General features: G+C 40.2%; 2 protein-coding genes across 4 annotated transcripts; one reads left to right on the top strand and one right to left on the bottom strand.

Annotated features, from left to right (window-relative positions):
* The first annotated feature begins 2,372 nt into the window (after positions 1 to 2,372).
* LOC135252724 (uncharacterized) lies at positions 2,373 to 5,335 on the top strand. The gene is made up of 2 exons (XM_064331158.1): positions 2,373 to 2,736; positions 4,835 to 5,335. Exons 1-2 carry the CDS (start codon positions 2,430 to 2,432, stop codon positions 5,317 to 5,319), a joined length of 792 nt encoding a protein of 263 aa, XP_064187228.1. The 5' UTR covers positions 2,373 to 2,429; the 3' UTR covers positions 5,320 to 5,335.
* A 1,607-nt stretch (positions 5,336 to 6,942) lies between these two features.
* Positions 6,943 to 16,490, bottom strand: susd4 (sushi domain containing 4). Of its 3 annotated transcripts, none has more exons than XM_064331127.1 (9): positions 15,999 to 16,490; positions 15,198 to 15,361; positions 14,012 to 14,215; positions 12,684 to 12,857; positions 12,207 to 12,395; positions 11,356 to 11,550; positions 10,764 to 10,908; positions 9,968 to 10,404; positions 6,943 to 9,643 (listed from the first exon to the last, which is right to left on the bottom strand). In XM_064331127.1, the coding sequence occupies exons 2-9, from the start codon at positions 15,325 to 15,327 to the stop codon at positions 9,609 to 9,611; spliced, it is 1,509 nt and encodes a 502-aa protein (XP_064187197.1). In that variant the 5' UTR covers positions 15,328 to 15,361; positions 15,999 to 16,490; the 3' UTR covers positions 6,943 to 9,608. The 3 variants fall into 3 exon arrangements, with proteins under 3 accessions (XP_064187197.1, XP_064187207.1, XP_064187215.1); XM_064331137.1 differs by lacking the exon at positions 15,999 to 16,490 and adding an exon at positions 15,822 to 15,992; XM_064331145.1 differs by lacking the exon at positions 15,999 to 16,490 and having other exon boundaries at positions 15,198 to 15,791.
* Between the last annotated feature and the right edge of the window lie 900 nt (positions 16,491 to 17,390).

Here is a 17,390-nt window from a genome sequence, read left to right as displayed (position 1 = left end):
CTTTTTTCAGGGAGAACCACTGTGCAGAGCAGAGTGGAAAACCTGCAATGTATGGCAATTGAACATTGGCAACTATAGTGGAGCAGAGCGCTTCTCATCAACCAGAATTAGAGGGAAAAGAGAGCGAGGAAGCAATATTTGGTCAAGGGCAGTTGGAAAAAAAAAATTACGGCCAAAAGTAGTTGTTAGTTCCTGTCATTAACTACGCCTCAAAATTAGAAAATAAAGTAATTAAGTACTACAGCTATTACATACATTTTAATGTAGTTGAACTACCAGCAAACTATTGAAAATGTAATTAAATTACTAGCTTAACAACATATAAAGTAGCCTACTCCCGAACACTGGTCATATGTGAGTAAAATTAAAAATTTGAAAAAACAATTGCAATATATGTGCCATTACAAAATTTCTTGTCTTGAAAAATAAAAGCCAGAAATGTATTTAGTTCAATTGTGTTATATTAAAAAATGATTACTGAACTATTTTCATATACCAATGTAGAAGAAGCAAAATGAAACAGCTAAAGAGCTAAAGTACACAAACTAACTCCATTTGTGCATTGTACACAGTTGACTTGAGGTTTGTTATTTTTATAAATGATAATGACATCGTAATGCACCAACCTGACAAAAAATAGCACGATTCAATTAAATAATCAACATATTGCTCGCTAGTTAGCTTTCTGTTGTTAGGGCTCTGGTGACGTTCCAACTTACAGCTCGCCCGTAATAGTCAGTGAATTAGCCTCCTAAAATACATACAGCTTGTTAACTTGCCCACATTCATAGCTATCTCATTATCCTGCCACAGTTGTCTAGTATAAGTAGGTAAGCTGTAATTTCTCTGGCATAGCCATGATTGGATTCTGGAGGTGCCACTGCAAGACTCAACTACAGTTGACATGCTGATGACAGAATGTGTAACTGGCTTGTTTAAAATACCAGGTGCAGTACAATAGTAGTTTTATTGGATAATTTGTCCACATAATTGTTATAATGACTAATGCTGTGGTTATTATTAGGCATGTAAATTAAGTGGCTAAACACTTTTGAAAACAACAAATTAACTAATGACAATTTGGCCTGTGCTGTGCTTTGTAGTACCTCCTTGCAGTTTTGATATTTTGCTTCCTCAAACCTTGCAGCTAAGCTATAACACATTAAACAGGAATTCATGGCCTGCAACAGAGGAGGCATACATGTTATTATTGAACATTAAGCTTAAGTTACATAATAGATAATATGTCTTTCACTCAATAAGGCCATTGTTAAAAGGATACTAGGTGTGTCAGCTCCCGCCTCTCAAATCCTGGCTTGAGAAAGGTAGGAGCTGAAGGAAAGCCTCATAGGAGCTGAGGAGCAACTCTTATGACCAGAAAAGATTATAAATCTGGCTAGAATCAGAAAGTGAACACAACCTAGACTCAAACAAATCCTAAATATCTAAGACACTCCAAAAGTCTGAAATGTAAATGTCTTTTCAGGGCAATAGTACCATATAGTCTGAGAACTAAGAAACCAGTGCAGGTTCAATACCATTTTTTCTTAATTTGGTGATATACTCCACAATATTAGATTTGTAGTTAAACAATTCACATGTGGTTAAAGTGCAGATTCTCATATTTTATTAAAGTGTATTTTTATACATTTTGGTTTCACCATGTAGAAATTTGAGCACCTTGTATACATAGTCCCCCCAATTCAGGGTACCATATGTTTGAGACAAATGGTTCACCGGTGTTTCTGATTATTTGGGTGTGTTTAATTCCATCCTTAGCACAGGTATAAGAGAGGTTCAAGTGATTCTACTCGTGATTCTAGGCTTTTGATTGCCTTTGGAGTCTGTTATTGTTTGTTTTTCAACATAAGTACCAGAATTGTCCCAATCAAAGTCAAGCAAGCCATTATGAGGCTGACAAATAAGAATAAAAAACAGTCAAAGACATAGGCCAACCTTTGGCTTTTGTAACTGTTTGGAACATCCTTAATAAGAAAGTGAGCACTGGTGAGCTAAGTAATTGCAAACAGCCTGGTAGGCAAATAAGATCTCTATAGTTGCTGACCGAGGACCGAGTTCTGAAAAAGGTTTTGTGGACAGATGAACCCAAGATGTACTTGTATTAAGAGTAATGGCGAGAGCAAAGTGTGAACTAAGGCCAAAAAGAACCGCCTAAGATCCAAAGCATACTCCTCATCTGTGAAAATGGTGGTGGGGGTGTTATATTTTGGGCACGTATGGCTGCCACAAGTACTGGCTCACTTGTATTAATTGATGATGTTACTGCGTCAGAATCAATCAATCAATCAATCAATCAAAATGTATTTATATAGCGCATTTCAAAACTAATTGTCACAGTAGCCTACGCTTCACAGACAACCCTGGTCTATAATAAATTCTGAAGTGTACATAAGCGTCGGGCCCAGTTGATGTCGATTTTGGAACAATATTTATTTATTTATGGTGGAAATTATAAAACAACTTGGTCGTCGTTGTCCGCCAGTGCTGTAGGCGGCAGAGTTGTGCCTGTCTACCGACGTAGGAAAATCACGAAAGAAGAACTTGAGTGGCGCTCAAACGTGTTTCAGAAAGCAAAAGCTTTGGTAATGGAGGAAAGGTTAATATCAGCGGTTTCGGTTCATCCAGAGTTGTACAACTCGACTTTAAGTTCCTACAAGGACTTAGACAAGAAAGCGGCTGCGTGGAGGGCTGTGAGCATCCAAGTGGAATTACCGGGTGAGTGGCGAGTGTTCTAGCTGCTACCTTAGCTGGCAAACTTACGACTGTTTCTTGCCACTGTCCTAAAGTTAACTAGCTAGCAAGCTAAGCTATCTGCCTTGAAATTAATGACCAGCTTCTATCTACCACGCTGTGCCCTGCATCAAACTGGCTAGCTACTCGTAGTATTTTCAGATGAAGTGCATTAACGGGTTGGTGCAACATTAATTTCGTGTTTTGGTAATTGCTAATACATTAGAGTTTTGTTTTGTTGGATGGGAATTGTAGAACGTACACGTTAGCTATAGCTAGCTATCCTAGTCGTGAGCTAGCGCAAGCTACACGATCTCTAGCTATCCATTTAGCGAACTTGCGGTATTTTGAGATTTGTAATGGAAATGCATATTTCAGTCATACATGCACTTAAATTGCTATCTTGTCAAATATTTTGAAACTTCACGCATTACAGCCTTGGCATTAGCGTTATCTTGGTATAACTTCTAGGTTTCCGTTATTGCTATGTAGCTACTTAGTTAGCTAACGTTGCAAGCTAGTCTAGGCAAACCAGAGCATTTTCACGAAGGAGAAAAACACTTGCAATAATAAATTTGGAGCAGTGGCACCGACCACGGCGTATTATTCTCAAGTACTGTATTTTCCGTGGGTAAATTTCACATACTAGTAGTAGTATTGCAGCTAGACTCGCAAACTACTGGACGATGTCTTGGTGCGATTTCCAGTGCGCCTTTGTTGTGGTTTAGTACCGGGTCATACGCATCATTCCTGCATACATTTAACATGTTTTGCTCAACTTTATCTCCGGTATTAATTCTCAGCTGTCATAACCGCAAAAATTTTGTGTGCAAAGAATGTCTAACTTGCAATTAATATTCTTTGGGACACTACATCGTGAATCACCGCTGCTTTTAGAATGTCTAACAATTATGAGTGATAATGAATTATGGGTCACACAAATGCCGTTGAAATAGCATGGTATTTGACCATTCCTCCAAATAGAATCTAGATCGTTTGGTCTGTGCTTGTCGTCTACCCTCTTCAATTTAAATGACAATTTTTTGTTTGGTTCAAGTCTGTAGACTGAAATGGCATTCGTAAAACAGTATTTTTTGTGGTCGGTTTACCATTTCATGGTTGATTTTATTATGTACTTTGGACCAGTGGCTTGCAGAATGCATCTGTTTACCTGTCTAACAACCTGGTTTGGTCACTTAAGTCGGAATGTCACGTGGTAAACTGATGTTGAATAAGCTTGCAAGTTACCATTACTGTGCATAGTTGGATTTAGGAATCTGCGTGCCGGCGATGAAGGCAGGTGCATGATGCAGTACCATACTGTTTCATACTGGGCAGTAAAGGTAGGAACCTGCCTGTTCATATCAAGACAATAAGAACTATAGCTTCCATTGCAAGCGTTTCCGGCATGTGAAAAATATTGTCACTAAAATGGAGTGTGTCGTTGAAAAAGCTGGAGATTTATTAGACATTAGTCGAAAGGAATTTTTCCCCTTGTTTATCAATGATGACTAACTAGACTTATTAGATCAACAATATAGTCACTAATTAACCTGAATTCTTTTAAGTGGTCATTGTGTCCGTCCTTAAAGGTATTCACTGAGTTTTTTTATATTCAGTATTGGAGAATGTTTTCGATTGGCCCAGACTGTTTTTGTGAGCGATGAATGATGGTTGATACTTTAAGTATGACTGATATCAGGACATTCAGGGGTTGGTGGTTTAAAGCAAGAATATACACTTCGGTTTCATACAGAGGTTGTGATACCTGTTTTGATTTCCCCCCCCACCCCTTTCTTTGGTCGAACAGAATTTCGAATTAAATCAGAAACATTTTTAAAATTCGGTTTTGTAATCAGTAGCACCGTTTATTTATTTATTTATTTATTTGGACTTTGCATCAAGTTAATTTTTTCATTCATCACACTGGCCATTTCTCAACAAATGTTCATTGATACAGGATTAAAGAAAATGGCATTTTTTAATTTAAGTAAAATTCTGAATTTCTGCACCATGCTTCTCAGGCAGTGCCGTTTTCATCTGTAGAAGCTTTGATTTGTTGCTGATTGTTGTCACTGTCTAGAGGAAGACTGCCGTAAGAAATGGAAGAGTCTGAGAGACGGCTTCATCAAAGACAAGCGGTCGGAAGAGAGGCGGCTGGCGTCGGGCGGGATCCACCGCTGCTGGAAGTACAGCCAGCACATGGCTTTCCTCACGCCGTTCATACAGTCGCGGACCTCCACCACGAGCTCCGCCGCCGACGACCTGTGCGACGGGCGGGACTGGGAGGGGGACAGCGAGGTCAACAGCCACTCCGCCTCCATGCTGCACGGGAGGGAGGCGGAGCTGAGCGACGCGGACACGCCCCCCGGCTTCCCCCACGCGGGCTCGCCGGCGCTCAAACGGACCCGGTGGCAAGGGGAGGGGCTGGAGGGCACCGAGGACGAGCTCTTCCTCATGAGCCTTCTGCCGCACCTCAAGAGGCTGCCCTACGAGAAGAAGTGCGCGGTCAAACTCAAATTCCATCAGCTTCTGTACGAGGCAGAGTTTCATAAAGTCGGCGAATGACACATTTTATCTTTTGTATCAGTGGTTTGTCAGTTTTTTTTTTTTTAATGCACACTGAACAGTCTGTAGGTTAAACCCCTAGGGAATGATGGGTTTTTATACCCTGTTTGATACTTTAATAAGCTACATTTGAAGACTTTCCATGCAACTACATGAACTCCGGCTCACTTACTTCGTCTCTGATAACTCCACTGTGAATTTGCACTAGACTGATACATGATGTGGTACAGTGCCATGAAATAGTATTTGCCCCTTCCTGATTTCCTCTAGTATTGCATATTTTTCACTCCAAATGGGTTCAGATCTTGATACAAAATGTAATATTAGACCAAGGGATCCGGAGTAAACACAAAACACATTGTTCAGATTTTTATTCAATGAAAAAAGTTATCAAACATCCATATCACCCATGTGAAAATGTAATTGCCCCCTTAAACTTAACTGTTTGCCTCACATTTAGCACTATAACTGCTACCAAATGCTTCCTATAATTTTATATTAGTCTTTCACTTTGCTGTGGAGGAATGTTTGCCCATTCTTCTTAGAAAAACTGCTTTAATTCAAATTGGTAGGTTTTCTGGCATGAACTACTAATTTCAGGTCGTGCCACAGCATCTATATTAGGTTCAAGTCAGGACTTTGATTAGGCCACTCCAAAACTTTCATTTTGTTTCTTTTCAGCCATTCACATGTGGACTTGTTTTTTTTGTTTTAGATCACTGTCTTGCTGCATAACCCAATTATGCTTCAGCTACAGCTCAAGGACAGATGACCGGACATTCTCCTTAAGAATTTTCTGGTAAAGAACCAAATTCAAGGTTCCTTTGAATTGTCTAGGTCCAGAGGCAGCAAAGCGTCCCCTCACCATCACACTACCACCGCCATGTTTGTCTGTCGGTATGTTCTTACTGTTAAATGCTGTATTTGCTTTGCGGCAGACATAATGAGACCCATGCGATTCAAAAAGTTTTACTTTTGATGCATCTGCCCATAGAACATTATCCCAAAAGACTTGGAAATCTTCCAGGTCTTTTTGCAAATTTGAGACGAGCAATGGTATTTCTTTTTTATTGTGGAGTCATGAACACTGACCTTAGCTGAGGCTAGAGTGGCCTGCAGTTCCTTGGATGTTCTGGGACTTCCTGGATGAGTTGTAGCTGAGCCCTTGGAGAGATTTTGACCGGCCAGCCACTCCTGGAAAGATTCACCACTATTCCGAGTGATCTTTTGGAGTTAAAGGCTCTCACTGTGGTTGCGTGGAGTCCCAGAGCCATAGACTGCTTTGTAACCCTTTCCAAACTTACAACATTTTTACCATCTCTTCTGGAATTTCTTTTAAATGTTTCATAGTGTGCTTGTAGAAACTTTGTGGGGACTACTTCATTCTGATGGTGAGGTTCAATATGAGTGAGGTTTAGATTCAACAGGGCTGGCTTCAATCAAGCCTGGCTGTGTTGAATCATTAATTATCAAACTTTGGTTATTATAATTTGTTTTGTCTTTACTCAGTTTCCCTTTGTCTAACATTAATTTTTGTCTAAAGATCTGTCATTCAGTGTGACAAATATGCAATAATAGAGAAAATCAGGAAGGGGAAAATACTTTTTCACGGCACTGTACAAGTAAGGTTTTAGATGTAGTAATTTTTCATTTTTATTCTTGTAAAAAAAAAAAAAAATTTCTAAACCCATTTCCAGGCACAATTGCTGTATAACTGAATAGGTATTTTCCATGTCTGATGCATTAAGTCTGGAAACAAAAGTCAGAGTTTAGATTTGAGATTCATTTCTGAGGAGCGTTAGTGAAAATGGTTCAGGGTAATCCCCCTGTCAAAGAAATGGGCTTAATTTGAGGTAGAGTGCGTGACCTGAATGTACCCTTGTAGTTTCCCAGAACTGTGGAGGCAAAGCTACAGAGGTGTTATTGTATGTTGCCGATAAGTTTTAGTGACATTAATGTTCCTATCATAATCAAATTCACTAACAGTAAATTTGTTACAGGGCATTTTAACTTGGCCTCAACTAAAAGTGTAAGCTTAATGCTCTGTAAACACCATCATTATACTCTAATAATGCCAAGACCAGGATGTAATGCCTTTTCACAGAAGCAGGTGGGGTCATGAGTAAAGAAAGTCATTTTACTATCAGAGTCTTTCGTGTTCATTGTCCACAGCAACACACAGTATGAATCTCCATAGGTACTCCCTGCTTTGCACGTTTTACATGTTACATGTAGTATGTATTGCATCCATTTTCCTCTGCAAACTGTAAAGAAATGGATCACTTATGCCCTCACTTGGCATCCATGTGCTCAACTGCATTAAAATAAAGCATCTGCATATTCGTCTGCAATAATATAGGTAGAACATCACACGTGTCTGCATTAAGGTAAAATGCCACTGACTCACATGCACTTAAAAGTTTAACCATCCACACACTCACCAGTAGTAAACATCACCTGTTCAAAAAAAGAAAAAAGAAAATGTGGCTGCACTCTTTTTCACACAGTCCAGAAAAATAATTTTGTTTAGTAATTACCTATAGCTCATATCCTTTCCATCAATATGGGCAAAAGTGTGATTTTATTATAATCCAAACAATATGGTATGGGTAAAGCCAGTATTCTCAGTTTGTCTGTGCTGATACTCAAGTATTTGTGACTTTGACCGGGAGAGCTAGCATTTGGATTGCAAGGCTTTAAGGTTGTATGCAAAAGAATTTACAGAATAAATCGCATTGTTCTGAAAGTATTTCATGATTAATTTATGCCAAAGTGACTTGATGAACCGTTGCTGTAAATTTTTAGTCTTTTTATTTGTAATATACCCTTAAGGCCTCTTAACTAGTGAGTATTACAGTTGATGTAGGGGGAGAAATGAAAGGTAAACCTATTATTAGCAATATCTTTTTAGCCTGCAATAAATGTACTGCAGTTAACTTGCTGGCTACCTACCGGGGATTCTGATCTGCTTTGTAACTAATATTTCTGGTTTACTTGCTGAGTAGGTAGCTGTCTATGTATTAGCATTTACTTTCTAGCACCAATCATTGTTAAATTAGGTAACAAGCTAGCTCTGCATTAAGTTGTATTTATTGCTGACTAGCTAGTTAGCTTTGCCTTTCCACAAATTTCCAAGCTTTTATTAAGGTCAGAATGTAGCCAAGGTCTTTCAGCGCAGTCATTGCTAATATTGATCTGACTCCGATATAGGGTGTACAAACAAACCAATCAACGTGTCTGCTTCAATTTTGGGCAAGTGGCCCCATTTTGGGTGGGTGTCAGTGAGAGAGAATGCTGCTAACTCCGGTCACAGGCAAGTGGTATAGGAGGAAAAAAAGGCCATGTTGACAGATGGGAGGTGGGCCTCTGTCGAGTGGTGAATATGACTAGAAGAGGAATGAAGTAGCATCAGATTGGCCTGTGCATGACAGGAAGCAGGGGCTCCTTGCTTTCAGACTAGAAGAAGCGCAGCCTGTTACGACCAAATTTCACTTTCTCCGAAACAGCTTTCACCATAGCTTTAAAAAGATCATGGACTGGCATGCTGTAAGTAATGATTTGCCTTTGAGTCTATGTAATAGGTTGTATCTTGTGCATTAGTAAGAGTAAGGCATAACAGGTTAATCTGAAACTATATCAGCTGAAAGCGAACTGCCTGCCTCAGTTTAAATCAGAAAATTGTCGAAACCACCAGTTTGTCTCATCCACATCATTTCTTTAGAACGTTTTGACATTTGGTGACATGAGGGAAAATAACCGAGGAAGTCACCCGTGCTGCGGCTGTTTTTGGTGTGCAGTCCATGTTTAGCACTTAAGTGTCAGATTTGAGGGAGATTTCCAATCAGAAATGCTTCAGTGTTCCATGATGACAAACCATAGACAAATGGATCAAAGAACTTGCTGACTGGTCTCAATGGATGATGTTGGAAGATTCCGGAAAACGGCAGTACTTTCTGTAATCTTTGGTGCATCTTTTTTTTTTTTTTTTTTCAAAGCAAAGCAACAGATGCAAAGCAGGAACCAAGTCTGAACAAGGTGCATAGTTTTTTTAAAGACCTTCAGCTGCAGGTGCTTGTATTGCTTCATTCTTCTGTGGGACCTGTGGTGTTTTGCTCCTGTGGAGTTCGTTCCGAAGACCTTAATTGGAGTGTAGGAATTTACTGGAAAAATGATAGGCAGAAAAAAAGGTTCCATAAAACTAAGCCGAAGGGCTTTTACCTGTATGCTTCAGATATATTCAACGTAAAATAAAATGTAAAAAAATCTTTTGAATTTCCACGCTGATTACACTAAGAGTTCTCCACTTCTTCCACGAGTGGAATTTCTAGGGGAAGAACAAAGCAAAATTTTAATTCCGTTAAATGTTCGTCCATCTGCACTTGTGTGTGACTTAGCCATACATAAGTCCATTAAGTGTAAACTTGGGCTTTATGGTTTTTACAACAATGCTGTATTGTGCCAGAGAATTTTGTAATCATTGCAACAGTGCTGTACTATGGGTATGAGTATCGTAATGTTAACAACAGAATTATACTATAGATAAGAAAGCTGTGACTATGGCATAGCCTGTGTGCACTATAAATATTGTGTAATATGCTGAGTGCGAGGTAAGGAAAATGCAATTTTGAATTGATTTGGACAGCCTTACCATCTGCTATGTCCACACTGGGGCTGGTGGAGGCTGTGTCCATGCTGGAGCCTCTGGCTTCGTTACCCTCCGACATGGAATGTAGCCCTCCAGGGTATGATGGTAGAGTCCTGTGGAGGCACTCTGAGTAGCAGGAAGGGCTCTCGTAGTGGACTATTTCACTGGAGTCATGTGACATCCCCCTGGCATTTTGGCCAGAGAGACTCTCCGAGGGGCACGTTTCACTGGAGCCATTGGGCCGGATGCCCTCGTGGCCAGGGTATGCAGGAGGTCCTGACTCCTCGGAGTGCAACAAGTCCCCTGGACCAGCAGGGGGCAGGTCGCTGTTAAACGGGAAGCTGCCTCCATTTACAGCTTCATCGTACGTAGGCAGCAGCACGGGAACGCCATTCACCACCAAGACATCGGGGTCATTCTGCTGGTGATCCCTGGGAAAGCTTGGGAGAAAGGGACTGCATGAATTTAAGCCCAGCATGTGCATGCTTTTAGTTTCCAGAAGTCCTAATACAAATTCAAAAGAAATAGGAAGTACTGAAAAGGTATTTTTGTATAAATACTTTCTTTGCATGTACTCAAAATACAGAAATCAAAATGCATGGCAAGGAGATTTGTACAGTGTACTTGGGTACTTGCTGAGACATACGCAGGGAGTCATACAGCAGTAATCTTGGCATAACATAATGAATGCAAAAGCACATAGTATTATACAACTATGTATATTGTAATGTAGCTTAGGCTGATTGGGACTGGCCCAGTCCATATGGCGGATCCCCTGGGATAACGTGCAGTGCTGTACCTGGGGTTGCACTGCACCTTACAGCCAACCTGGAACATCCGGGCCACAATGACCAGCAACAACCCCAGCAACACACTGGTGGCTGTGAGCACTACCATCTTCCATGTTGTCAGGCTGGAATTTGGGAGGCTTGGCCAGGAAGGCCCTAAGGGGAAGAGATGAGAACAGAGTAGCATGACTTTATTGTTCCTCTCTGACAATGGATGGTTGTGAAAGGCTTTGCTGTCCACTGACTGATTCAGAGCCAAGCAAGTAGAAGAATCAGAAGGTGCCATGGTCTTGGAGGGGCCCCGACTTATTTTCTGCCCCCAAAGGTCTAGGAATGGCTCTGAGTACCTCAGTAGTGTCACTGTGAGGCAGAGCCTGAATGTCTTCTTTTACCTTACATGAAAGTTAACATGTAACATACACAGTTCTCCCAGATCAGTGAATTGTTATTATTATTATTGTTATTGTTATTATTATGTCATTGTAACAAATAATAACAAGGGTGATGATTTTCTTTAATTTCTTAATTACCCTGAAAACCTAAAGTTGAGGCAAATCTACCATTACAATCCTAAATCTACTGCTACTGTGGTCCTTGACTTACCTGACTTGTTGCAGTACACATGGATGTCAGGGGGTGACCAACGACCATGCTGGCAGGTGATGTACATGTAGTCACTGGTCAGGGAGTAGCCTGGGTTGCAGTAGAATTCCACCACCGTCCCATGGATGTACCTGTCACAGTTTTGGGGGTGGCAAATGTAGTCTCCATGCTCCACCATCGGAGGCAGCGGACACACTGGGAACGAGACAGCATCACAGCACATAAAGTGTGTGTGTGTGTGTGTGTGAGAGAGAGAGAGAGAGAGAGAGAGAGAGGAGAGAGAGAGAATGTGTTTGTGAGCTGTCTGTGAGTATTAGTATGCACGTGTTAAACTAAAAAGGTGCTTCAGTACACCCAAGCAGTGAACCCAAGCACTTGTTTCTTATCCACACGTACATTCTCCCGAGACTCGGCAGAAAAAATGTTTAAGCATAATTTTTTGTGACATAATACAAGTAGGTTGACAAACATATGTTACAGTGAATATATTTTCAAAAAATAGTATTTAATTTTGATTGAATGCCCCTTGTTGTGTAGATTTTGTCATTGTAGAATATATGGTTCTTGAGTCTCCTACAGGGGACAAAAATGAACTGCTGAGTCTTAGGAGGATATCCAGGTTAAAAAGTGCCCTTTGGACAGCATACGCGTGATCACAATGGCTCTGTGTCACAATTCAGCTGAGTAAAACAAAATACCCTGTGAATTATATACATGAGACCTGTTAAAACAACTGTATATACATTAAATGCGGTTCAACAATTGTGATTGCAGGGCTGGGCAAACAGTGTTCTCACTTAAAATAAAGTCCATGTCACTGGTATAATTTGATAAGTGCTACAGCCAATCACCTTCCACATCAATACATCGGGGTGGGACATCAGACCAGATGAGGTTGTACATGCACTCCAACAGCTCCACGCCATCAAGCTTGTATCCCGGGAAACACTGGTAGCGCACCACTGTCCCCACTGGCAGGGAGGACTCTGCCTCTGAGATGTTCACATAGCTGTGGGGAGGGACCACAGGGCACATGCAGCCTGTGGAACAGAAATGGAGAATGGGCCATGCTGAACTGATTTACAACCACTGCTTCTCATATAAACAATGTGTCAGGTGGAAGGTTATGGCACCCATTGCTTATCAGCTTTACCCAGCATGCTTCAGCAAAATGTTAAGCTGTATAAATGGAAAGTATGTATGGTAAGTACTGCACACTACATCTACTAAACTGCATCTTGTTTGGAGTTACTGAACTCTTGTTTGAATCACACTGCAGAGTTACTAAGCTATGCCTTGAAACGCACTGCACAGTTACTGAAATGCACCTTGGCAGGTGGGCAGGTTGTCCCAGCTCCCGTCGTCCTGGCAGACTGACTGCATCATGTCCGTGTCTGGGTACCGGATCTGAAAGCCCTCGTGGCAGCTGACAATCAGCTGATCACCGGGTCTGTAGGTTTTATTCTGAACCTCAGCATCCGCTATGTGTGGGACCTGACAAGCTGCAGAATCGAGACGGGTTTAATGCCATACAGGAGGGTTAATGGGTTAAGTTTCACTTCAAACACGGCTTAGAATAAATCAACACAAAGATGGCAGTGTAATTGTGCACACACTCTATCTCTACATGAGATATTTCCTCCTAATACTGAACGTGTCATGTGAGCTTACACTCATACAAGCACTGTACTGACTCTTCTGAAAGTAAACAATTGTCTGTTTTAAAAGAGTGTAGAAAAAATAGAACTCTCCCTCCCATTTGATTTAGAATAAAACATTTTTTTTTAAATCTTATCAAATTTAAAATACAGTGTTCCCTGCAGATATACTGACTTGGCCTATGCTCCTATGCTCAGTTTTATTTCTATAATATGTTTATGCTATGTATTTTGTCTTCAACATTGATCCAGAATAACTCCTCACTAGGACAACTTCCCCATGCATATAACAATTTAAAAAGCTTTATATTCTGATGAGAAACAAGTATTTGTTAAATATACATTATACATTATTATAGCCATGATATTCTGTCTCACACATAAATATACACACAATAATGCTACTCTACTTTATAGTGTCTTTATTATTTTGTGCACCATTTGCAGAGGTTATTATCAAATTCAAACACTTGTCCCATGGCAGGGAAACCATTATGTTCTAATTAATCTTTTGTTCCATCTGTGCTTTCTGTGGGGATAGTTAATCATATGTTATAACATCCCTGTTGAGGGCAGATTTTTTGGTAACCAAAGTGTGCATTACTATTTGTGGTCTAAATAAATACACCTGAAATGCTAAACTTAAAATACAAAAAATTGTTTAAGTGGCACATACAGAGGGTCCCAAAGAGAAGGTAAGGTAATCTGAAACAGATGTGAGCCCGAAGAGTATCTCTGGCCATATGAATAGTAAGAAAAATTCTATTGACAACCATTTAATTTCCTCTTAGAAGCAGAGGCCCTTGGGGATTGGAAAACCTGGCTTGACACAGTGCAGGATTCTCTATAAACAATAGGAGGAAATCATAAGCCTTAGTGTGCAGAAAGTCAGTTCTTGTCCTTGCCGTCAAATATTAGTGCATTCTAAGTGTTGAAAAGTAATCCTGGAAATGAGATCAGATGAAAAGATATGCTGTAAAGGACAGGCCTGTGCTCACCTTCTCTACGACACAGTGGTTTACCGCTTGGCATCCAGACCATAGACCCAGAATTGAGCTGAGTGCACACGATCTTTGCCAGTCCCTGGAGCCAGAACCCCTCTTCGCAGGAGAACCGGGCCACAGCACCCTCAAAGAACACTCCAGAATCTGGGGTCCGGTGTCCATGCAGAGGGAAACCGGGATCCAAGCAGAAGTGCTGATCTGAGGAATGTCATATATAGTATCTGGCCACAGTTACATCTTCTTTCCCGTACTATCCGCATACTAAACGTTCTCTAAAAATTAAAAACACTAACATAAAAATTGGATGCTAACTTAAGGAGCTCTATATGTGCTATATATCCTGGGGAAAAAACTAAAACTTTATTAAACCAAGACAAAGTCGAATACCACAGCATGTGTAAAAATGACATTCTAACAACTGTGACATGAGGAGGAGCTTAATTTAAAGGTATGATTTTAAAATATTCATTTTAAACCCTATTATAATGTCAAATAATTGTGATTGATGCTTTTATAGATGATGTTAGAACATGCTTATCACCGGAATTAAATATGATGTCTTTACAGTAAAAGAGCAATGAAAGTGTATTTACAATTTCATATTCTCAGAAGCTACAGAAAAGAGAGAGCAAACTACACAACTCAGTTTAAAACATCAAATCTTGTCTTTGCTGAGTTGATCATCTAGGCTATTTCACCTTCTCTTCGTTTAATCACTGTGATTGCTAAGGCTGGTCATGCTCCATATTCTAACCTGAGTCAAAACAGAAAGAAACTTCAAAGCTCATCAAATGAAGGAGGTCAGAAAAGGTTCATCTGGATCTGGGTGAGAACGAGAACAAAATACTGATCTCACTGCTTTCTACGGGGAGTATAGCTCTAGATTGTATAGGAAACAGCGACCTAGACCATAACTGTACCACCAATGTGAAAGCACAAAGGTACAAAACACGTTTTATCTCATGTAATCTAAATGATTTCCCGGCGGAAATCTCAGTCCCCCCCCCCCCCACCCCAAGGATGATTTATAAACCATGGCTTCATGAAAGTCCGGGATTTGCATTAGATCTGATAGATTTTTCACAATAAAAAAGAAGCCAAATATAAATTAATTTAGCCATCCAACTAGCCCACTCAGTAGCTAAACGTTAACATTAACTTCAGGAAAATAAAGCCTTACCGACAGTGAAGTCTGACGAGCTGGAACGCGGATGTACGTGAAAGACTATTAGAAGCAACAGAAGTTTACGGCAGAATGTGCAGCATCGGTGTAATTGTGGATCTTCTGCTTCCGTGACATGATGAGACATCTTTTATCGCTACAGTTCATGAGATCGCGACGTTCTGAGAGAAAATAAATCATAACGGTCGGGCAAATTGGGAAATATCCAGGAAAAAAACAATACACATATTTAAAATTCTTACATAAATAAATATACAGTGCCAACATACACCGGCCATCAGCATAGGCCTAATTATAATCAACATGCCGAATTATATGCTAAGATGCAAAGCCGTTATGCGCTTCATTTTCTGCCTCTGCGTATTGCGTTTTATGCTAGTGGACAGCAATTTTTCCAAGGCCTACATACAGTAGGCAAGTCAGTTGTATTGCTATTGATAGGCTACGCACCGTTGTGATTCATGACAAGCCATTCGCCACCTGTTCTGAAATGTAGCCTACCCATAGGACAAAATTAATCAAGGTCGATTGGTTAACGTTATTTGAATGAACACCCGCGAGTACACTAGCGATGACAACCTTACCATTAGTCATGCATTATACAGACGTCGCTACCCTTACCTGCAAACGCCAGTCATAAAAAAACAAGACTAATCCCCCCTCCTCCTCCACATCGATCCCTTTACCCGAGGAGGGAGGTCGATTGCACGCAAATGCCTGATTTGCAGTGAAATCTACGGACAGACTACGGGCATGCGTTCGGAGAGAGGAGCGCAATACAGGCAGCGTACCACCCACCTCTCCCGGCAACTGCGGCTTATATAGTCTTCAATCGGCGGATCAGAGAAGAGAATGTTCCCGTCCGGTGCAGCTTTAGGTGCTGTTCCGTCGTCCAGGTGAAGTCCTCTACTAAGCCTCTTCCCAGGTTAAACTCGTCCCGTGTAGGGGTGTCGAATATGAGAGGTAGCACAGGTCAAAGTACATTACCGATTCATTTTATTATAGCCATAAGCTACTGTACAAGGAAGAATGGCCTCTCCGCTACAGTAACCACAAAAAGATCTGTAAGTAGGCTACTATAACTTATATCTAAATATTTAAATCAACCACCTCCTTTTCCATTATTGGGAATTATGTCAAAAATATTAATAATTATAATAAATATTTGTGCACAAAAATGTTGATTATAGAATTGTCATTTATCACGTTATGCTTTTCGTAAAACCTAGCCTTCAGAACCCACAGGCTACATCACTTTGATAGTGTAGGAACACAGTTTGAATTTACTGTAGCATACTGCAGAAAGTAAATACACCATGCTAAAATAGCTTAATCTCCACATCCCTATTTCAGTTCAACTATCTTTGCTAACATGCTTTTTGTATACAAACATGCAAAATATATAAGAAACCTCCTTATAGTCCTCCTTTTTAGCAGATGCATGTATGTAATTAGAATTTTCTTAACTGAACATTCTAATGCTGATGTAACAGCCAATACTGGCAACTGTAGAGTTGTGGCACACTGACTTAGAATTTTGGGGGAAAAAGCATTAAAAAAAAAGAAAAGAAATTTACTCTTCAAATGGATAAAATCCACTTCTGCTTATTTGTGCCTTGAATAACCACTTCATGTTTCAAGCATGTAACAAACACATAAATGCATTCTTTGCAAAAATGAATATTGTCATTATTGATCATTTAGGCATGAAAGGGTGCTGAGTTTTCTGAATTAAGGTGGGGTTTTAGTTCAGTGATAGCACTCTGCATTTTCTGTAAAGTTTGTAAACATGCAGCAGTTTTTATGGTGTAACATCCAGGTGATGAATCAGCAGTCTCAAACGTTGTTTTGTTGTGAAGCGACAAAGTCCATTTTAGAGTAATCCAGCTCAGCTCTGCTTGCACTACAATAAAATGACCTACACTGTATGTTAAAACATTCTGTTGTGTTTCAGAACAGACTACTAAAAACCAAATCCTTATTTTAATTTTGTTGCAAAATAAAAAAGGGTGTGGTTTGCTTTCCTGATTTTTTTTTAGAGAAACTGGGTTTTGGGGGAAAATTATATTGTGCATTTAAAATATTGTGTTCTATAAAATGAATGTGGGAGGACTCGTGATTACCCAGTGCACTGTCACACCTTCACCATGCTTTCAGTTCATCTATTCCCCAGTCCAATGCATGTTGTCA

The sequence above is a fragment of the Anguilla rostrata genome, chromosome 1, assembly GCF_018555375.3.
Source record: "Anguilla rostrata isolate EN2019 chromosome 1, ASM1855537v3, whole genome shotgun sequence".
Classification (NCBI taxonomy): domain Eukaryota; kingdom Metazoa; phylum Chordata; class Actinopteri; order Anguilliformes; family Anguillidae; genus Anguilla; species Anguilla rostrata.
The sequence above is the reverse complement of the archived record's forward strand: the minus strand, read 5'-3'. Positions and strand labels throughout refer to the sequence as shown.

Excerpts from the sequence above, each read along its gene's own strand:
- LOC135252724 (XM_064331158.1), top strand. The coding sequence starts at position 2,430 with ATGTCGATTTTGGAACAATATTTATTTATTTATGGTGGAAATTATAAA. Across the intron at positions 2,737-4,834 it reads CATCCAAGTGGAATTACCGG|AGGAAGACTGCCGTAAGAAA; the intron begins GTGAGTGGCGAG and ends GTCACTGTCTAG.
- susd4 (XM_064331127.1), bottom strand. The coding sequence starts at position 15,327 with ATGTCTCATCATGTCACGGAAGCAGAAGATCCACAATTACACCGATGC. Across the intron at positions 12,396-12,683 it reads CAACCTGCCCACCTGCCAAG|GCTGCATGTGCCCTGTGGTC; the intron begins GTGCATTTCAGT and ends TCTGTTCCACAG. Across the intron at positions 10,909-11,355 it reads TGTGTACTGCAACAAGTCAG|GGCCTTCCTGGCCAAGCCTC; the intron begins GTAAGTCAAGGA and ends TCTTCCCCTTAG.